Source organism: Andrographis paniculata, unplaced genomic scaffold (assembly GCF_009805555.1).
Source record: "Andrographis paniculata isolate CXL003 unplaced genomic scaffold, ASM980555v1 Contig62END, whole genome shotgun sequence".
Classification (NCBI taxonomy): domain Eukaryota; kingdom Viridiplantae; phylum Streptophyta; class Magnoliopsida; order Lamiales; family Acanthaceae; genus Andrographis; species Andrographis paniculata.
This window is the reverse complement of record NW_026137598.1, coordinates 6,505,984-6,525,901: the sequence shown is the minus strand read 5'-3', so window position 1 is coordinate 6,525,901 and position 19,918 is coordinate 6,505,984. Positions and strand designations below refer to the sequence as shown.

The 19,918-nt window shown below is 34.0% G+C and overlaps 2 protein-coding genes across 6 annotated transcripts; one reads left to right on the top strand and one right to left on the bottom strand.

Annotated features, from left to right (window-relative positions):
- Positions 1-301: 301 nt before the first annotated feature.
- LOC127260598 (histone H3.2) lies at positions 302-771 on the bottom strand. The gene has a single exon (XM_051288411.1). The coding sequence runs from the start codon at positions 710-712 to the stop codon at positions 302-304; it is 411 nt and encodes a 136-aa protein (XP_051144368.1). The 5' UTR covers positions 713-771.
- Positions 772-4,785: 4,014 nt separating this feature from the next.
- LOC127260849 (clustered mitochondria protein-like) lies at positions 4,786-19,706 on the top strand. Of its 5 annotated transcripts, XM_051288820.1 has the most exons (32): positions 4,786-5,082; positions 5,219-5,250; positions 5,395-5,457; positions 5,620-5,816; positions 6,695-6,753; positions 7,055-7,244; positions 7,978-8,118; positions 8,268-8,424; positions 8,531-8,724; positions 9,196-9,297; positions 9,840-9,975; positions 10,078-10,206; positions 10,701-11,094; positions 11,465-11,569; positions 12,353-12,471; positions 12,695-12,803; positions 12,878-13,012; positions 13,453-13,581; positions 13,659-13,829; positions 13,962-14,048; positions 14,424-14,558; positions 14,773-14,928; positions 15,010-15,078; positions 15,940-16,098; positions 16,428-16,484; positions 16,572-16,612; positions 16,744-16,863; positions 17,371-17,680; positions 17,762-17,869; positions 18,025-18,096; positions 18,647-19,120; positions 19,394-19,706. In XM_051288820.1, the coding sequence occupies exons 4-31, from the start codon at positions 5,627-5,629 to the stop codon at positions 19,097-19,099; spliced, it is 4,227 nt and encodes a 1,408-aa protein (XP_051144777.1). In that variant the 5' UTR covers positions 4,786-5,082; positions 5,219-5,250; positions 5,395-5,457; positions 5,620-5,626; the 3' UTR covers positions 19,100-19,120; positions 19,394-19,706. The 5 variants fall into 5 exon arrangements, with proteins under 5 accessions (XP_051144777.1, XP_051144779.1, XP_051144778.1 ...); XM_051288822.1 differs by lacking the exon at positions 5,219-5,250; XM_051288821.1 differs by lacking the exon at positions 5,395-5,457.
- Positions 19,707-19,918: the final 212 nt, after the last annotated feature.

Sequence of the window (19,918 nt, the reverse complement as noted above, 5' to 3'; positions counted from 1 at the left end):
TTCAACACTAGTATAAAAGGTTCGACACTTCGAATGTGCAGCGTCGAGTCGAATAAAATCGAAGTAGCAATTTATTGTGATCAATGTGTGTCTATATATATAAGCTTGTGGGAATGGATATATGCCTTCCTGTGCTTCTTTCCTAACTCAATGTCACACTTGATTCGTGTGCTGAAACTTGTTACTGTCAAAGTGTCAATTACATCATGATTTCTCTAATTCTTAGCTGCTCAAGAACATTGAACCGTGATTTGAACTAACGGCTGATATTAGAACCGGTTCGGTTCGGACCGGGTCCGGTCTAAGCCCGCTCGCCGCGGATCCGCCGGGCGAGCTGGATGTCCTTGGGCATGATTGTCACGCGTTTGGCGTGAATAGCGCAGAGGTTTGTGTCCTCGAAGAGTCCGACCAAATACGCCTCCGCCGCCTCCTGCAGCGCCGCCACGGCGGAGCTTTGGAACCTGAGATCGGTTTTGAAATCCTGCGCTATTTCTCGGACTAGCCTTTGGAAGGGGAGCTTGCGGATCAGGAGCTCCGTCGATTTCTGGTACTTCCGGATCTCGCGGAGCGCGACGGTCCCCGGGCGGAAGCGGTGGGGCTTCTTCACTCCTCCGGTCGCCGGGGCGGACTTGCGGGCGGCTTTGGTGGCTAGCTGCTTTCTCGGTGCCTTGCCTCCGGTGGACTTGCGGGCAGTCTGCTTGGTGCGAGCCATGGGAGCGATTGGAGATTGGGGAGTGTGTGGAAGTGGAAGCTCGAGTAGAGACGGCGGCGATGCGGTGGAGATGGCGGTGGTAGGGTTTAAAAGGGGGAGTTGAAGCGGTGGGTTAGGGAAGGCCGTTGATTTGGGGGATGATGGACGGCTGAGATTTGAATGATTTGATCTGAATCCGTGGTTGGGTTTGAGAACCAATAGAATGCTGCCGCGTCATTTATGCAGTGGTTTGAAAACCACTGAGAGTTGGTCGTTTTCCCGCTTTCGTTAGCGGAATTTACGATTTCGGACATCAATGTTTCTGTTAGTACTTTTACTAAATAGCCCCTCTAAATAGTCTTTGGAGAAACTTATGTTTTGTTTACCTAACGCATTTTAATTTATTTGATATTATTTATTTTTTAAAAAATATCATATTAAATATATTTTTTATCTCATAAAACATCAAATCAAATTGTTATCGATTTAGTGACATAATTTTAGGGGACAAATGAAATATGATACTCCATCTAATTGCAATAGATTTGGTACTGAAAAGATAAAATAATTGTATGCGTAATGATAAATTTTAAATTTAAGTAAAAGTTAAATGTAATTTTGCAATACAATGTATGATTATTTTTACAAAAAAAAAAAAAAAATACTTTCGATTAAGATATACAAAAATGATAAAAAAAAAAACTTAAAAATGAAACGTATATAATATTGTTTTTATTAATTCTGTTTGTCTCATCAAAACAATTTTTTTCGATTTAGTAAAAATAATAACTCCAAAATTCCATTTTTATCTTTATAAAATACTATTTACAAAATTACCATACCACATAATAAATCAATAAAAAAATAAAAAAACTTGATGTTTTAAGTGAAACATGCTATATTTTCTGCTAAAACATGTAATATAATTACTTTGCATCCGAATACAGTTAAAAAAAAAAAACATTATATATTAATTTTTATTTTGAAGTATATATATTTTTTTTTATAATTTAAGATAAAAAGTACACATTCTTTCTGATATAAGTACAAGACAATAAAGAGATACCGTGTAGATACAATATTAAATTTGTGTATATACAATTTTCTTATAGCATAACCTTAAACTAATAATATACTTAATCCGTTCCATATAATTTGTTCTTATTTTTTATTTTTGTTCGTCCCATATAATTTGTTATTTTTTAAAAATATAATTATATACTTTAATCACATTTTAAATTTTATATTATATATTTTTCTTAATTATATTAATTAAACTATTTAATTATTTTTACAAATACACTTTTTAATTATTTACTAATTATATTTTATTTTTAATTATTTACTAATTATATTTTATCTACGTGAACAAGCCCAAATTATATAAGACAGTAATATATTAAAATATTATTTGTTTTTTTTTTTTTTTTTTTTTAATTTATGTCCACGTGAAATGTGACATATCCCACATAATTATTTTATTCTAAAATGCGATGATGAAAGCCTCTTTAAACAAGAGTTTTGCAACTTTGAAAGGTTATGAAATTATTAAAAAATACTTTCACTGAATTAAAGTTTTAATATAGTACTTTTAAAAAATATATATATATACATGTGTTTCTTTAATAATTTTAAACTAATTTTTTAATAGACAAAAAACTAGATATTAATATAAAAATAATATTTTATATTAATTTATTTAATCAAATATATTTTAAAATTTACAAGTGTGTACACAATGGGTTCAGTTTAAACGCATAGTTTTTAGATTTTTAGAGTTTTAGAAAAATTGAAATAAAAAATTAATACTTAATTTAATATTTAAAGAAATAATAAGTATACTTGATGGAATACTAAAGGGTTATTTGGTTCATGGATTTTTTTTTGTGGGATTGAAATTTCACAGCATGTGATAGGATTTATTATATTTATGATTTGATGGTAAAATTACGTGGGATTTATATTTTTTACGTCTTGTTTGTTTTTTTATATGAGTGGAAGGATTTGAATTTTTTATATTCTAAATGACATAATTGTCCCTATGAATTTTATTTATTTTCATAAATTAAACATCTAATTTATAATAAATATAAATTAAAAATGTATTAATAATTTTATAGGGATTACAATAGGTTATCGTAAACTCGACACCCGATTCGAACCCGACCTATTTATTTGAAGTTGAGTCCAATTATTTGAGTATTAGATCTTGACCCGGGTCATATTATGGGTATTCTAATCGGGTCTAGGGTCTTAGCGGACTATACCCGCACCCAGATTCGATTTATAATATTAATAATATATCGACTATACATATGAAAAAATAATTTCTAACAATATAATTATATTAAATTTTTTTTAAGTGTAATTTATTTATTATTTTATTATAATATTTTTTTCATAAAATACATAAATAATATATATTGGGTCGGTACATGTGTAATTTTAAATTAAAATTTAAGAATTGTAAAAAAGAATTGGATTTGTTAGATCCATCGGATTTTACCAGGTATAGTTTCGACCGGATCTGGTATAATAAGATCCAATTTGGATATAAAGTCTAACAATATATATATTTTGGACGGATCTCAGTTCCGGCTGAATCCGACTTATTGTCATTCTGATAATTTTATAATTTAAATAAAATTTATAATAAATAACAATTTAAAACAATAAATTTATGAATTTACTTAAAAAATATTTTACCATAAAAAATAATAATATTAATTTAATTTAATATATAATTCAAATAAAAATTAATTTTAAATAAATATATTTATAATATATAATATACTTTTTATATATATAAGGATATAAAAGTAAAATTTAAAATCTCATGGAATGGGATTTAAAAGTAACAGGGGTACCAATTACTAATAAATCCCTAATTTGTAGGATTTTGGACCATATTTTTAAATTCCATTATATTTTTTTGAACCAAACATGGATTTTTTTGAATAGTAAAAATTTTGGGGGTTTGGATTTTGAGTTGAGATTTGAATAGTAAAAATTTTGAATTTGAATAGTTGTATGATGCGATATAAATAAGTGTTGATGTGATGTTTTGAATGTAAAATTAATTTTTAGTATAATATAAAAAATAAAAAATAAGTATTTGATTTGATGTTTTTTGGGGAAAAAAATGAGATGAATGGTGAAAATCTAATCCAATCTCCCAAACAAACACACCCTTATAGTGTTTGTTTGGGGTATGGATTTTGAGTTAAGATTTGAATATTAAAAATTTTGAATTGTAATAGTGGTATGATTTGAAATAAATAGGTGTTGATGTGATGCTTTGAATGTAAAATTGATTTTTAGTGTAATATAAAAAATTAAAAATAAGTGTTTGATTTGATATTTTGCGGAAAAAATAAATTGTGAATTTAAATTCAATCCCCAAACAAACACACCTTAGTTAATTTTTTAAGGGTGTGTGTTTGTTTGGGAATTGAATTTAAATTTTGTTTGTTTGGGGATTGAATTTAAATTCTATTCATCCCATTTTTTTTTTTCAAAAACATTAAATCAAACATCTATTTTTTATTTTTTATATTATACTAAAAATTAATTTTACATTCAAAACATCGCATCAACACCTATTTATATCACATCATACAACTATTCAAATTCAAAATTCTACTATTCATATTTCAACTCAAAATCCAAACCTCCAAACAAATACACCCCTACCCCTACCCCTAATGTGTATTTTATTGTTTTTTTTTAAATTATTTTTATAAAATATTTCATTTTAATTCGTGATTTTACCGTCACAAAATCATTCAAACAAAACATATTATATTTTGGTTATGTTCTTTTGAGATTTTACAAAGTTTTCACAATTCAAATTTATTTTTTCATTTAAAAATATCAAATTAAATAAAATTATTATTATTTTTATATATATTATACAAATAAATTTATTTTACATTCAAAACATCACATCAATCTCTATTTATATATACATAAAAAAAAAAAAAAAAAAATTCGATTTTTAGTTATTAAAAAATCTAAACCCACAAACCCAATAGTTTGTTAACTTTGTTTGGAAGAGAGTATTATAAATAAATAAAAAAGTATGATATTGATGGTGTGGCCTGGAACATGAACATGGCTGTGCTGTGATTGTGAATACCGACCGAGTCTTCTTCGGCTAATTAGAGAAGACGATACAAACCAAAGCCCACTCACTATAAAACCACACTCCAAACAATCCGCCGTCCTCCTCCTTTCCCTTAACCACACTCTCCCTCCTCCAGCCACCGCCGCCGCCGCCGCGCTCATACAAAAACCTCTTCCCCAAAACCCTCCTACGCTCGAGAATCCCGTGCTCACGCCCTCGACGCTTTGAGATTGCGCGCTGAGTCATTGTCGCCTATCCTCCATTGGTATTTGTCCTTTATGACACCATTTCGGCTTCAATCCAATCGATTAATGATATGAGATTTTGTTGCGTGTCCAATAGACGGATGTGTTTTTTTTTTTTTACTGAATGATTTAACTTTGTTTGTTGACGAGGTTTAGCTGTTTAGCTGCGGCGCTGATTGATTGGGCTTGTAAGCTTCGTGTCTGTTGTGTTTTGATTTTTCTATAGTTTGCGATGATGAGTTTATTGGAACCCTGCATTGTGTTTTGTATGGCTTTGAGTTTTGTTTGTTGAGATATTTAGCTTTCCGAATATGAATGAAACTGTGTTTCAGGTGGATTGGAAAGTGACTTGTATTTTGTTCAGCGTGCTTTTCATTGGATAAAGTAGGTTGCAGGTTAGAAAAAATGACGTGCTTTTTCTTCAATGTTCATATGTTTGTTTAGCATCTTTAATGTAGGGATTGTGTTCTATTCGATTGTTATGCGTGGTTGTAGAAGTGCGTAAGGTTTTTGGTGTTTCTTTTTCTATTACTGATTTTTGGTTTTCTTGATACTAGGGTTAAGATGGCAGGAAAGTCGAATAAGGGGAAGAACCGAAAAGGATCACAGGCAAGTGCTACAAATTTGTCAGAGCAGGTCGCCTCTGCGAGTTCTTCTCAGGCAAATGGAGATGAAAGCTCAAGCAAATCAGTGGACACAGAGTTAGAAGTGAAGGGAGAGGATAATGGATCTGTGGAGCATCCGCCAAAGCAAGGTACAAATATGAATTTCATGCCTTTCCTTGTTTTCTAAGTAGTAAAGCATTTATGATTCATAATTTCATTTCTATCATGCAGGAGCAAAGCTGAATAAACATATATATATTGGATAGAAACTTGTAGATTTAGAAAGAGGAAAGCTATTGAGTTCTGTTTGTTTGGTTGAACTTAAAATGACCTTAACTTTTCCACAAGTTTCGGTAAAAGGAACGACTATCTGGTTAGGATCATCAAAGGTTAGATATGTGTGTTGTAAGCCAAGTTTATAATTAGTAAAAAAGCACGCAGCCTTTTCAAACTATAGACGGTATGCTTAGCTTAGCAGTTTTGTTCCAAGTATCTGCTGCTAGATTATTGATAGTTGGCTTAATGGATGTACAACGTGCGCACATTTCATATTGAATGTAGAAATTTGATACATTATTCAGGCTCAGGCGCATATGATACTGTCATGTTTAAGATCATCAATCCAAGAAATGTAGTATTATTAAGGAGGGGAAATATATCTTTCTAATGCGAAATGAATAGTGTAATATTTTATTATTATTAATTTTCTTTTAGCATTGCCTTATTGGAAGACATAGAATTGATTTGCTGCCGATTCACCAGCATTTCTAATTCATAACATGTATGCGGTGGCTCTGTGGAAAGTTTATGCCTTTACCTTTAATTGGCTTTTGTCACCATCATTTCGCAACCGTTGCCTCAAAATTTTCTATTGCTTGATTCAATGGATTTGCATTAACTTTTAATTCTCAAGTTCTTGTTCCAATGTCCCATGTTTCTTGTCCAACTGTGTCAGAATTGATTTATTTCCATTTCCCGCATTAAACATGCAAAAACTGACATTTATCTTCTTTTCTTATGGCAACAGATGGTCAACTTTATCCTGTTTCTGTGAAAACGCAAGGAGGTGATAAGCTTGATTTGCAGGCAAGCCAAGTTCTTTGTAACTTTGAAAGTTAAAAAAGCATCTAAACTTCTTGCATGCATGCTTAACTTTTTTGTTGTAGCTATGGAATGTATTACGTGCACACGCACAAGCTCACGCCCACACACACATATATATACTATATTCTATTTTCCATATTAATATGCATCAGATCTTGAAGCATGTGACTGTTCTTCCATGATTTGTTTTTATTTATTTATTTATTTTTTTTATGCTTCTCTCTCATAGCTTAGGGCATTATTGAATGTTTGCCTTATTGATTGAAATCAATTGGTTTTACAGTTGAGTCCTGGGGACACTGTAATGGATATTCGGCAATTTCTTCTTGATGCCCAAGAGACATGCTATGTTACTTGCTATGATTTGTTACTGCATACAAAGGATGGCTCAATTCATCATTTAGAAGATTACAATGAAATCTCTGAAGTTGCTGATATTACTTCCGGGAGCTGCCATTTGGAAATGGTTTCTGGTGAGCTTTGCAATGCTTGGGTTGCTTCAAGGAGCAATATTAAATGTTGAACTTTAACTGCAATTTATTATTTTCCCTGGGAATATAACAAAGAAGATATAGTTTTCTCTCAATTATTATTGCATTTATTTTTCTGCGTGTATCGATATGATTTCCTTCAGAAAGAGTTTTCAAATTTTATATTTTATGTACATATCAACCATGCAGGGATGGGAACAATTGGTTGTACTGAGAAGCTTAAATTTTATTAACCTAAATATGTCTTGTTGGGGGGCAATTTTCTCAATCTCAATTTGAGATGGTGATTTCTAAATTAAAATAGAAGGAACTCTCATGCTTTTTCTTTCTTGTTTTCTTGAAACAAAACTAATTAAATGGTGCACCCATATATTTCCCGCCAATTTACTGCTGGATGGATTATTCTCCCGACAGGAGAGAAACTACTTTTTTGGAAGCTTAGACACTACCTGATCTTTTTATAATCATGACCTGAAACCACTGACTTAATATAACATCTTCTACTGAGTTTTAAGGCCAAATGTGCATGAGTTTCTTGAAGAATAAAATTTTGATTTGGAAACTGCCATCTAAGAGGCGACATTATGAGATGGAAACTTTGGTTAATTTACTGAACTGTTCAATTTTGGTTGTTAAAAACTTGAAATTGGACAATTATTTATGGAACCTCAGAAAGCAAGCTACTAATGAATCTAACTTAAAGCTCTCTTTCCAGCATTATATGATGATCGATCCATCAGGGCCCATGTTCAGAGAACTAGAGATTTACTCGCTCTTTCTTCATTAAATACCTCTCTGTCGACAACCCTTGCATTACGCCATGATACAAATCAAAATACATCTGCTACTTCAGGAGGTTTGTGATTTGTTTTCGTGTATATATTATATATATTATTGTATCTTATTTTGTTGCTCTTTCTATTTCTTCTTTTGATTAATTTTATTTTTCCAATTGGATACTATCTTTGAGGGTTTCTAACTCCACTGTTCTTTGTCTGCATACAGATGCTGTGAAAATTGAAGTTCCAGAACTTGATAACTTGAGTTTTATGGAAAGCAACACCGCTTCGCTCACTAATTTGCTATCTTCTCCCCGAGAAGGGATGAAATGTGTTGACAGTATTGTGTTCTCTTCTTTTAATCCTCCTCCAAGCCACAGAAGGTAGTATTAGTTTCACATAGTCTTTTTTATTTGTATAATATATATATATAGTTTTCATAGGCAGATCTGTGCTAACCAACAGAGTTTGATTTTCTGATTGCATCAGGCTATCTGGAGACTTGATTTATTTGGATGTTGTGACACTGGAAGCAAATAAATATTGTGTCACTGGAACAACTAAATCCTTCTATGTCAATTCGAGCTCAGGCGATATACTTGATCCAAGGCCACACAAAGCTGCATATGAAGCAACAACCCTTGTTGGACTTCTGCAAAAGATCAGCTCCAAGTTCAAAAAAGGTGACCTATTGAATCTCACGTTCCCACTGACACACACACACACACACTGCGCTCACATTTACTTTTCACTTTAAAAACTATTTATTATTCATGCCTGTACTCACATTTACTTTTCACTTTAAAAACTATTTATTATTCATTTCTGTACTCACATTTATATTACACTTTAAAAACTATTTATTATGCATGCCTGCACTTACGATCCTATTACCCTTTAAAAACTATTAATATTCCTGTACCTTCCTACATTATTAAGTTAATTATATGATTTATATCGAATTTGTATAGTGATCCGTAAATAAAGTTTATACTAAAATATTAACATTTTTGGTTTGGGGCTATTATACAAACAACTGCTAAAACATGCAAACAAACGACGTGTTAGCTACTACTGATCACCGTTACATATGGTATCCAATTTTATCATCCTCTAGGCTTCCATTAATCACTTTTGAGTTTTTATCCTTCTAGCTTTTCGCGAAATTTTGGAGCAGAAGACCTCTGCGCATCCATTTGAAACCGTCCAAGCTCCATTGCCACCAAATACCTGGCTTGGCTTATATCCTGTCCCAGGTAAACAGTTCTGCCGTACATTAAGTTATCATGTCAACAATAGTCAGATAGATGCTGAGCTTTGTTTATCCTGTTTCTTGAGTATAATTTCCTGTTTTGGCTGATCAAATACGTTATTATCTAGACATCTTCAATTGGTCTGGTGCTTTATAATCCACCCTATCAAAAGAATGTATTTTTTATTATGCTATGGTGTTCTTTGCTTGCTCTTAATGTCTATCTGATCCTCAAGTGTACGCTCATGCTAATCATGCTAACCAATTTTATCACTTCTTTTGATCTTCTATGATCTTCTATTAATACTTTTGTAAATTGTAATGCTTGTAATTATTATTATTATTAGTAGTAGTAGTAGTACTGTTAGTATTATATAACTTAATCTTTTGTAATTGTCTACAAAATAGTTTCTTATTGATTAGTTGCACTTGCTGCTGCCTTTTTGTACAATCATTATTTATATAATATATATTTTTTTCATTTTCTCTGTCATTATTGTACTTCTATGTTCTGATTGTTAAGTATCTGAGTGCTGCTTCTTTCAGAGCACAAGCGCGATGCAGCCAGAGCCGAAAATTCTGTGACACTTTCCTTCGGAAGTGAATTGATTGGCATGCAGAGAGATTGGAATGAAGAGTTGCAGGCTTGCCGGGAGTTCCCACATGACTCATACCAGGAAAGGTGTGCCTTTTGCATTTGTTTGTTTTCTTGTTGTCTACCTGACTCCCATTCATCAGCTTAATAAGATATTTTCACATTATGAATTTCAATCCTTTTGTGAAGGATATTGAGGGATAGAGCTCTTTACAAAGTTACTTCGGATTTTGTGGATGCTGCAATTAGCGGAGCCATTGGAGTGATTAGCAGATGCATTCCACCTATTAACCCAACTGATCCAGAGTGCTTTCATATGTAAGAAAACAAACTATCAGAGTGTTTAAAACATGCAATTAGCTATTATATTGATTGATTGTTATTTTATACATAAATTTAATGAGGAATTATTCAATGCTATCACTTTGAATATCACATTTGAAATTGATAAGTTCATTTATTCTCAATTATGGTTTGTGCCTTGCTGGAACTCTTGATGAGAAATTGCAAAAGCTGTAATTGATTAAATGTTCAATTCAACTTTCCAAGCTACTAGTAGCACAGCTTTTTGCTTCTTGTATTTGCTCCCTTAGTCTTTGGGTTAGAATGTTCAGTTTGAGAGTTGTTCATTCACCTTTCCATCTATATATGAGCTAGAATTTCCATTTCCTCTAGTAAAATATCTCTGTGAGGCTCAATTTTGTAATTTTAAGTACTTCTATATCAACTCTCACATTTCAAGCTTCCCTGCCCCTTCCCCATAGCGTAACTGCAAATGGAATTCATCATTGTTTTTGTTCTTGGTTCCCCAGGTATGTCCATAACAACATATTCTTCAGTTTTGCTGTTGACTCTGATCTTGAGCAATTGTACCATAAGGTACCAGATAATCCCTCGAACATTGAAAATCCAGCCTCATCACAAGAGTCTTTTGAGACTAAAGAGAACAATCTGCCACAAGGAAATTCTGCAGTTTCAGATTTGACTGGTTCTCGCATTTTAGATACAGAAAACATCAATGCCACAGAGTCATTGAATCCTGGGGTGAATGCAGAGACACAGTTATCTGAAAGCGAGCAAGCTTCATATGCAAGTGCTAACAATGACTTAAAAGGCACTAAGGCATACCAGGAAGCTGATGTTCCTGGATTATACAATCTTGTGATGGCCATAATTGATTATAGAGGTCATAGAGTGGTGGCACAGGTGCACATCTACTTGAACTAATCCTTAACTGAACCTGCCATTTCTTTTTGAAATTAGCAACTATAGAGTGTTTCAGTGTGTCTTCATTTTATTTGAACACATCTTCTTAGAGGTCTTTCATCACATTGATAATCATCTCTAACATATATGTTTGCATCTTCTCTGTTAATCACATAATGCATATAAAAATCTAAAAAAAAAGACCATATTAACACCCCTCTTTTGTCTTGAAAAAATAGCCAGCTGATCAATTTGTTTTGTTTTTTTGCTCATAGCTTTATGCATAGGTGGTAGATAATTCACGATAAATATATGCTGCTGACACATTGATGCAGTTGTGGCTCACCCATAGTTTCCTTTCATGTGATAGAGTGTGTTGCCCGGGATCCTTCAAGGTGACAAGTCAGATTCCCTTCTGTATGGTTCTGTTGACAATGGCAAGAAAATATGCTGGAGTGATGACTTCCATTCCAAGGTACTCATGAACTGCACAAATGTCGATTAGTTTGAATATATATATTTTTGTATGACTTTTTAAGTGTTCCTTTGGCTTCTCTCCCTAAGGCAATCCTTCCAATAACGTTCCAACAACCAAAAAACTTAAACTTGGAGGAAAACAGCCAAACTTATAAATGATATGCATTATGCTCAAAACATGTCAATAGCCTTCATTATGAAACTGACCTTTTTGACTTCAAGATTATTGTCAAGTATAGATGACCAAAAGTAATGGTAATAGGTTATGCATGGAAATGTAAACTTGAGCCATTTGAATAACCAAGTATCTTACCTTCCATTCACATAGAAATAATTAAGGTCCTTTTGAACAGGCACAACAAAAAATTCTTGTTCAAATGATTGAAGAAAGGCGGAAAAAAAAAAATAAAATGAAAATCACAAATATACGAATATAGTTGTCAACATGATCATAGCTCTACTATGATTCATTCATTTGGTTATCCAAGGAAGCCATGGATTTGTTTCTCATGGTTATACATCAAGAAAGTTAAATCCTTGTTATCTAGGATTTCACTTTGTTTTTGGAAGCATGCTTTTCATCGTCTTTCTTCTCAGTCTTATGTAGGTAGTCTATGTGGATTATATATAACCATTGTGTTATTAATAGACATTCCATCTAGATTAATGGAGCATGCTTTTTATGTAACATTTAAGTCACAGCTCGTGCTCTTTTTTAAGAACCTATTCTCTACCTTTCAAATACCTCCAATGTAACTTTAAGTCTTGATTCATTCTTTAGGTTCTGGAAGCTGCCAAACGTCTTCATATTAAAGAGCACAGCGTGCTTGATGGATCTGGTAATGTTTTTAAGCTAGCTGCACCAGTGGAGTGCAAGGGCATTGTTGGAAGTGATGACAGGTGAATTATGAGTTTCAGATTGTTTGCTGAATTATGTAACCCTATCAATGAAGGAGTAATATGTAATTTCATTGTGCCAATAAAAAATGTAGTTATGATAATCAATCTTTTCCTTTTGAAAGGCATTTTTATATACCTTTTGACTGCTGCTGATGCACTTTGTATGCTTCTGGTCTCATTCTTCAGTGTAGCTTCTTAGTTTCTTTATTTGTCCCATGCACAGACATTATCTTTTGGACTTGATGAGAGTCACCCCCCGTGATGCAAACTACACTGGACCAGGATCAAGATTTTGTATTTTGAGGCCGGAGCTAATAACTGCTTTCATCCATGTAAGATTCTTAAGCTTGTTCGTGCCACTTTGTGGATGTCCCCCCTTCCATATGTGACTTTTCTTGTTGTGAAGGCTGAAGCTGCTGAGAAGTCGAACTCAGGGTGTGGATCTGGAGAGAATCCTGCACCCAGTGCTTCATTGGGAGTCAGTAATACTGACAAACCAGTGAAAGAGGAGGAACATTCCGCATCAGTAAGTGACTCAAAGGTATAGATCATTGGGAGAATGTCTTCTTGATGCTTTGCATGAAACATAGGCTAAGCTTATTTGAACCTTAAAGTGTTATTTAGGTGGGTTATTTCTGAGGGTAATTTTTTCAAGGATGATGTTTTGTGGTTTTAAATTTTGTAACCCTTCTTGTTGTGTGTCTGAGTGGTTCTATTTGACTAGTGGGAACAAATTTTACTTTTGATATTAACTTAATGTTTAGTGTGCTTTGAATTTGCATGCTATGTATTGTAGAACCAATCCATATCAATCATAGTTGCCAAAGATGCTATGCATAAAGGCACACAAATTAGTGCAATGGTGCTGCCTTTTCATCATTTTCCATTGTAAAGTTTATCCCACGTTGCAGACACATCCCTGCAGCTTTTGTAGGCATATTATCTATGATTTTGTTTCATTCACTTTGATTTCTTTTTCAGGATACTACGGATGCCATAAACCACAAGCCTCCTGAAAGTGGCTCTCACAGTAACAGTGAAGATGCAAGCACACCTATACTCTTCAATCCTAATGTTTTTACTGAATGTAAACTTTCTGGAAGTCCTGAGGTAGTTCATGCAGCCTTTCAAAACTTTCCAATCAGGTTTTCCCAGGAAGATGTCCTCTAAAAGGTACTTCATTACAGGAAATAGCTGCAGATGAGGAAAATGTGCGGAAAGCAAGTCTGTATCTTAAAGATGTTGTACTACCTAAATTCATCCATGACCTTAGCACCCTTGAAGTCTCACCAATGGATGGACAAACTTTAACTGAAGCACTTCATGCACATGGTATCAATGTTCGCTACATTGCAAAAGTAAGAGCATGATTCTCTCGTTAGGCCCTCTTATAACATATGTATCTTATACATGAAACTCAGATGAAGATTTCAAGGTTGGTTTTACTTTAGTTGATATCTTCTATTTACTCTTTTATATTGGTGATACAGATAGCAGAAGGGACCAGACATATGCCTCATCTATGGGATCTGTGTTCCAATGAGATTGTTGTCAGATCTGCGAAGCATATTGTCAAGGTGACTAATGATTTATAAGGCACTTCATGTTCTGAAATGAGATTTGATTCTTACTATGGCTGTTTTGTTCATGTCTGACCATATTTGTTGGTTTCCCCTGAAATCTTTTTCATATGTGGGAAATCATCTCATGATGGACAACTGTTTGATGCGGAAGTTCTGTTTTTGTTTTGATTTAGAAAGGGCATGATGTTTGAACCCAATCACACTGTTGATACCCAAATCACATGTTGATGTTTTGTTCAGTTGTCACCATCTAGTGAATATAGCTGGGATAGGAATTAAACTTAAAGTTGTAATATTACTTAAGTTACTATTGTTTGTGTTTCACCTCTCTTCAATCTATCCTAAATGTCAATGCTTTTCAACATGCAGGAAATCCTGAGAGATACAGAGGATCATGATCTTGGCCATGCGATTGCTCATTTGTTTAACTGTTTCCTAGGAAAAGTTGAAACTGTTTCTGCTAGAGGTGGTGCAAAGAGCACACCCTCCAAAACCCACAGAAAGGTTTATGGATAGTAATGTTGGTCAGATTTTATCATTTTTCTGTAGCAGCCTATTGGTACACTGAGCCAATGAAGTGTGGATTTAGATTATAAGGTTTTCATTTGAGTTGTTCTAATCAGGCATAAGTTCTCAAGTTGAAGGGCCTTAGTATTTTTGGCAATCGATATAATTTATGTTTGATCCTAATTCCTAATACATAAAGTCTATTTTTCAGGTTAATGCAGAACATGCTGCTTCTCGAAAATCTTCCAAAGGACAAAGTAAAGTAAGAAGTGGGGCACTTTTGAGAAAGAAACAGTCCTTGTCTACAAGTATGACCTCCGAAAGTTTATGGACCGACATTAGTGAATTTGCGAAACTGAAGTACCAGGTCTCTTGTGTTTCTGTTAACTTTATTCTACACGGCCTAGTGGAATTTCAAACTTATTCCATTGCACTATTTCTTCTGTAGTTTGATTTGCCTGAAGATGCAAGGGATCGGGTGAAAAAAATCTCCGTCATAAGAAATCTTTGCCAAAAGGTAATTTTGTTGCAGTGGATTCCTAAGATATATTAGCTTCTATTTAAGTATTTGAATTAATGATGGGTTGTAGATAAGCTGCAAACATATAAGCAAAATTGAAGTAATTTCTTGTTTTGGGATAGTTGATATAAAGACAGTAAATTTTGCAAACATGCCTGAGCTTTACTATGAAAAGAATATTCCTTCTTTTCCTACTGGAGGGTGGGTATGTTTAATGCCCCATGATAAATTGTGTTAGGCAACAAGATCTGCATTTTTTGTGTTAATTAAGAACCTATAGACTAGCTAGATGCTCATGCATGGAAAGCACTTCCTTTAGTAGTTTGGAATCAAATGTGAGAAACCTTACATATATTGATAGTACAACATGACACAACAAAGCTTGTTGAATTAATAAGTATTTATTTCATTAAAGATTAGTTGCGGAAGAAGTTGTGTGTTTCCTGTTCCAAATAACGTCATTTATCTGAAGTTCAATTTAGTAGCTAAACACTTTTAACATTCATTATTTCTGGAAGATGATGGAAATTGAAGGGATCTATTCTTTACTTAGTGGTAGACTTGAATATGGGTTTCTAATGGGTTAAATTATATTCCTAGGGTTGTCAGGTTCAATCTGTTTGTAATAATTCATATGCTGTTCATGTTTAGTATGTTTTATACTTTTAATGGAATGTGTTTAAGTTCAGTATGTTTTCTACTGTTATTGGAATCCCAAGTTCTGAAAACCTCCTTAGTTATGTTATGATGGAAATTTCCCTTCATAACAACTACTGTGAAGAGGTTTCTTGGCACATTTGCGGTGGAGTTCACTGTGGCTCTAGATTATTTGCTTGACTTGTGTTACCCTCTCAACAGGTTGGAATTACCATTGCTGCTCGTACATATAATTTCGATGCTGTAGCCCCTTTCCAGGTTGCCGATATATTGAATATCCAACCAGTTGTGAAGCATTCTATTCCACTCTGCTCGGAAGCCAAGAATATGGTAGAAACTGGAAAAGTTCAATTAGCTGAGGTATGTATTGCTTTGAGTCATGGTGAAAATCTGCATCTCCCATTATGTTTTGATTTTTGTTATAAGCATATGCAGACAGGCAGATATTGCTAGTTCTTTTTATTGCAGAGGATTGTGATATTTAGTTGCTTGCCGGATGGTATTGACATAAAGAGCCTCAAATTCTTAGCTATGTATCTGATAAACCATTAAGGGGGACTAATTCTTAAAAACATAAAAAACAACAGCCATGTTATCCCATCCCTGCCCTTTGGGAGGTGAAAGGCATTAGGACTTTTGTTCATTTTACTTTGGTTGAAAGTGTAAGATCTTTTTATTGCTTTTCTCAGGGGATGCTTAGCGAGGCATTCACACTATTTTCTGAAGCGTTCAATATTCTTCAGCAGGTGCATTTTTGTTTGTAGTTCATAATTATTTTATGAGCTTATTATTGTTGTTATTTGACTGATAACCACACCCATATCTACATGTAGGTTACAGGTCCAATGCATCGAGAGGTTGCAAATTGTTGCCGGTATTTATTAAACTTCCATGACCTTGCTTTTCCCGAATTTGTGGCACATGGAATAGTGCAGCTACCTTCCATGCATTCTGAATTATTCCTTAAAATGGGTTTCGCTACTAATCATTGACTTTTGGTGACAGTTACTTAGCCATGGTCTTATACCATGCTGGAGATATGCCTGCAGCAATATTGCAACAGCACAAGGAACTAATTATCAATGAACGCTGCCTTGGACTGGACCACCCTGACACAGCTCACAGGCATAGACCCTTTTCTCTTACATAATATGCATTTCAATGCATCTCCTGTACAAAGTACATCTAGGGTGTGTTTGTTTGGGGGTTTGAATTTTGAGTTGGGATTTGAATAGTAAAAATTTTGAATTTGAATAGTTGTATGATGTGATATAAATAGGTGATGATGTGATGTTTTGAATGTAAAATTGATTTTTAGTATAATATAAAAAATGAAAAATAGGTGTTTGATTTGATATTTTTGGGGGGAAAATTTTGGATGAATAGTGGAATTTAATCCAAATCCATCAAACGAACACACCCCTAGTTTACATGCCTAACCCACTCTTTAAAGTGAATCTACATTGCCATATGGCTTTGTCAACTATAGGGGATTTTATAATAAGGTTTAATTTTAACATAGTGGCGAATCGGGAATCAATATGTGTCTTGAAGCATGCATATTTCCAATCAATATTAAGGTCTTAGGTGCCCTTTTGATTCTGTTATTAACACAGAATGTGTTACTTTCAGTTATGGGAACATGGCTCTGTTCTACCATGGCCTCAACCAGACAGAGCTTGCTTTGCATCATATGTCACGAGCTTTGCTTTTGTTAAGTTTGTCTTCTGGCCCAGATCACCCTGATGTTGCTGCTACTTTTATAAACGTTGCAATGATGTATCAAGATGTGGGAAAGATGGACACGGCCCTAAGATATTTGCAAGAAGCCTTAAAAAAGAACGAGAGGCTGCTAGGAGAAGAACATATACAAACTGCTGTGTGCTATCATGCTTTGGCAATTGCATTTAACTCTATTGGAGCCTTCAAGCTTTCCTACCAGGTTTGCCCAGAAGTTTGATTTTTAACTCTATAAACTTATATATTGGTGATATACTTACCCATTATCGAATGAATGTGGTAGCATGAAAAGAAAACATATGATATTCTTGTAAAACAACTTGGAGAGGACGACTCTAGGACAAAGGACTCATTGAACTGGATGAAAACATTCAAGAAGAGTGAACTGCAGGTAATTTACAAATTACGATCCATGTTGCTTCATGAAAGCATTTCTTCTATCATGTCAGTCGATTTATTTCATATAAGTTACTCATAACAATATCTTGATCTGCCATGTGACAACTTCTTTAGAAGGAAAATAACTAATGTTATCTGTACTCCCAGATGACTGCACAGAAACAAAAAGGTCAGGCTGTAAATGCTGCTTCTGCTCAGAAGGCCATTGACTTATTAAAGGTATTTACTATGTTGATTCTTTTCTTTCAAGCTAATTCTGGCATAGCTGTCTATGGACGTGAAATTTTAAGTTGATGATATAATGTGGAAGAGGCTAGTCTCCTATACCTATAGGACATTTGACTTCATTAAGTTAATCATGCTGTGGCATCCTGAGCACCTTTGATCCTAGTGCAAAGGTTCCTACTACACACTTTCGTCTTTTCCAGCGTTTACTATCGTCTTCAATCGTATGTCCATTCTGTAGGGCTATTGATTTGCTGTTTGTGATTTTCAATAAAAAGGAAATTTTATAACTTGATTTAGTTTTTATGTTCACCACTCTGAAAATTTATAGTTGCCGATAGTATAAAAATATTATAATACAAAGCTTTCATACAATGCACTACACCATAGCACCTGAATTTTATACAGGTTAGTATAAACTTTAATCCTAGGCTTTAGGTCCTCAATTACTATGCAAACTTTTCACAAACCATTGCTAATGTTTTCAAGACTAGTGTTTTATGAGCAAACTTTGATTCGCTTATGTACATGTCTGGGTGGCCAGGCTCACCCGGACCTGATGCAGGCATTTCAAGCAGCAGCCGTTGCAGGGGGCTCTGCCACTTCTGGCACCTCCGCAAGCAAATCATTTAACAGTGGCATTGTTGGAGAAACACTCCCTCGTGGGAGGGGTGTCGATGAAAGAGCAGCCAGAGCTGCTGCAGAAGTGAGAAAAAAGGCAGCAGCGAGGGGCCTTGCCTTGCGCCCACACAGCGTGCCCGTGCAGGCTGTGCCACAAATTACTCAGCTACTCAACATGATAAATTCAGGGGCGACTGCAGATGTTGATGGGGGGAAGAAAGAACCGAATGGGCAAACTTCAAATCCAGGACAAGATCCGAAAGTCGATCAGTCTAAACCTGGTCAACAACAAGAGAAGGGTCCAGTGGGATTGGGTTCAGGATTGGCTTCTTTGGAGTCCAAGAAGCTGAAAACAAAATCAAAATCTTCAAATTGAAATTTCCAAACCTTGAATCAGGTAATGAATTGCTTTTCTTTGTTTTGTCTGATTTGTTTGAGTTATAGTAAGTATGCTCAAGAGAATCTTTTCTGAGAATTTCTCTAGTATTGCTAGAATTCTACACAACTTTTTTTTTTTTATAAGATGTTCCTTGTGACATTATTATTACTCCTTGAGCCGTTTTAATCCAAGTTAGTAAACATAGTATTAGTTCATGATCTGATGGTACTATTTGTCCCTTAATCATATCTTGTGTGTTTATTTTCTCATACTTGTCTAATAATTTGCCAGATTTCAAGAACAATCAACTCAAGCGATGGAGACGAGGCTTGGTATCTCGAGTAATGTCGAGATCAATAGACAGCTCAGAATAGCATTTTGGATTTGGATTTAGCTATGGTGGTTAGCATTTTGAAGGCTGTTTATTTTGTTTTTGTTGACCTATTATTGTTTTGGGACCTTCTTAATAATAGTAATAATGATAATATTATAATTACTTTGGTGGGGAAGGACGAAGCCAAGAACCCGTGGCTTAACCATCTCGATCAAATAATTGATACTACTCTACTCTACTACTATTATGATACGGTATTATTTTGGACCATGAATTTCTTTGGTTGGTTATCTATCTGTATGGGATGTGATTCCCACGATTCTCAATTTAAATTGAAACCCTGTTTTGATGGAATATTTAAAATATAATAACATATTGATAGTATTATTATAATAATAATAATATATAAGGTGTAAGAAGTTTTTAATATCTATAAATACTATAATTATTATAAAAATTGATTTTGGATGGATGAAAATAAC

Excerpts from the sequence above, each read along its gene's own strand:
- LOC127260598 (XM_051288411.1), bottom strand. The coding sequence starts at position 712 with ATGGCTCGCACCAAGCAGACTGCCCGCAAGTCCACCGGAGGCAAGGCA.
- LOC127260849 (XM_051288819.1), top strand. The coding sequence starts at position 5,627 with ATGGCAGGAAAGTCGAATAAGGGGAAGAACCGAAAAGGATCACAGGCA. Across the intron at positions 9,976-10,077 it reads CATGACTCATACCAGGAAAG|GATATTGAGGGATAGAGCTC; the intron begins GTGTGCCTTTTG and ends CCTTTTGTGAAG. Across the intron at positions 15,079-15,939 it reads TAAGAAATCTTTGCCAAAAG|GTTGGAATTACCATTGCTGC; the intron begins GTAATTTTGTTG and ends CCCTCTCAACAG.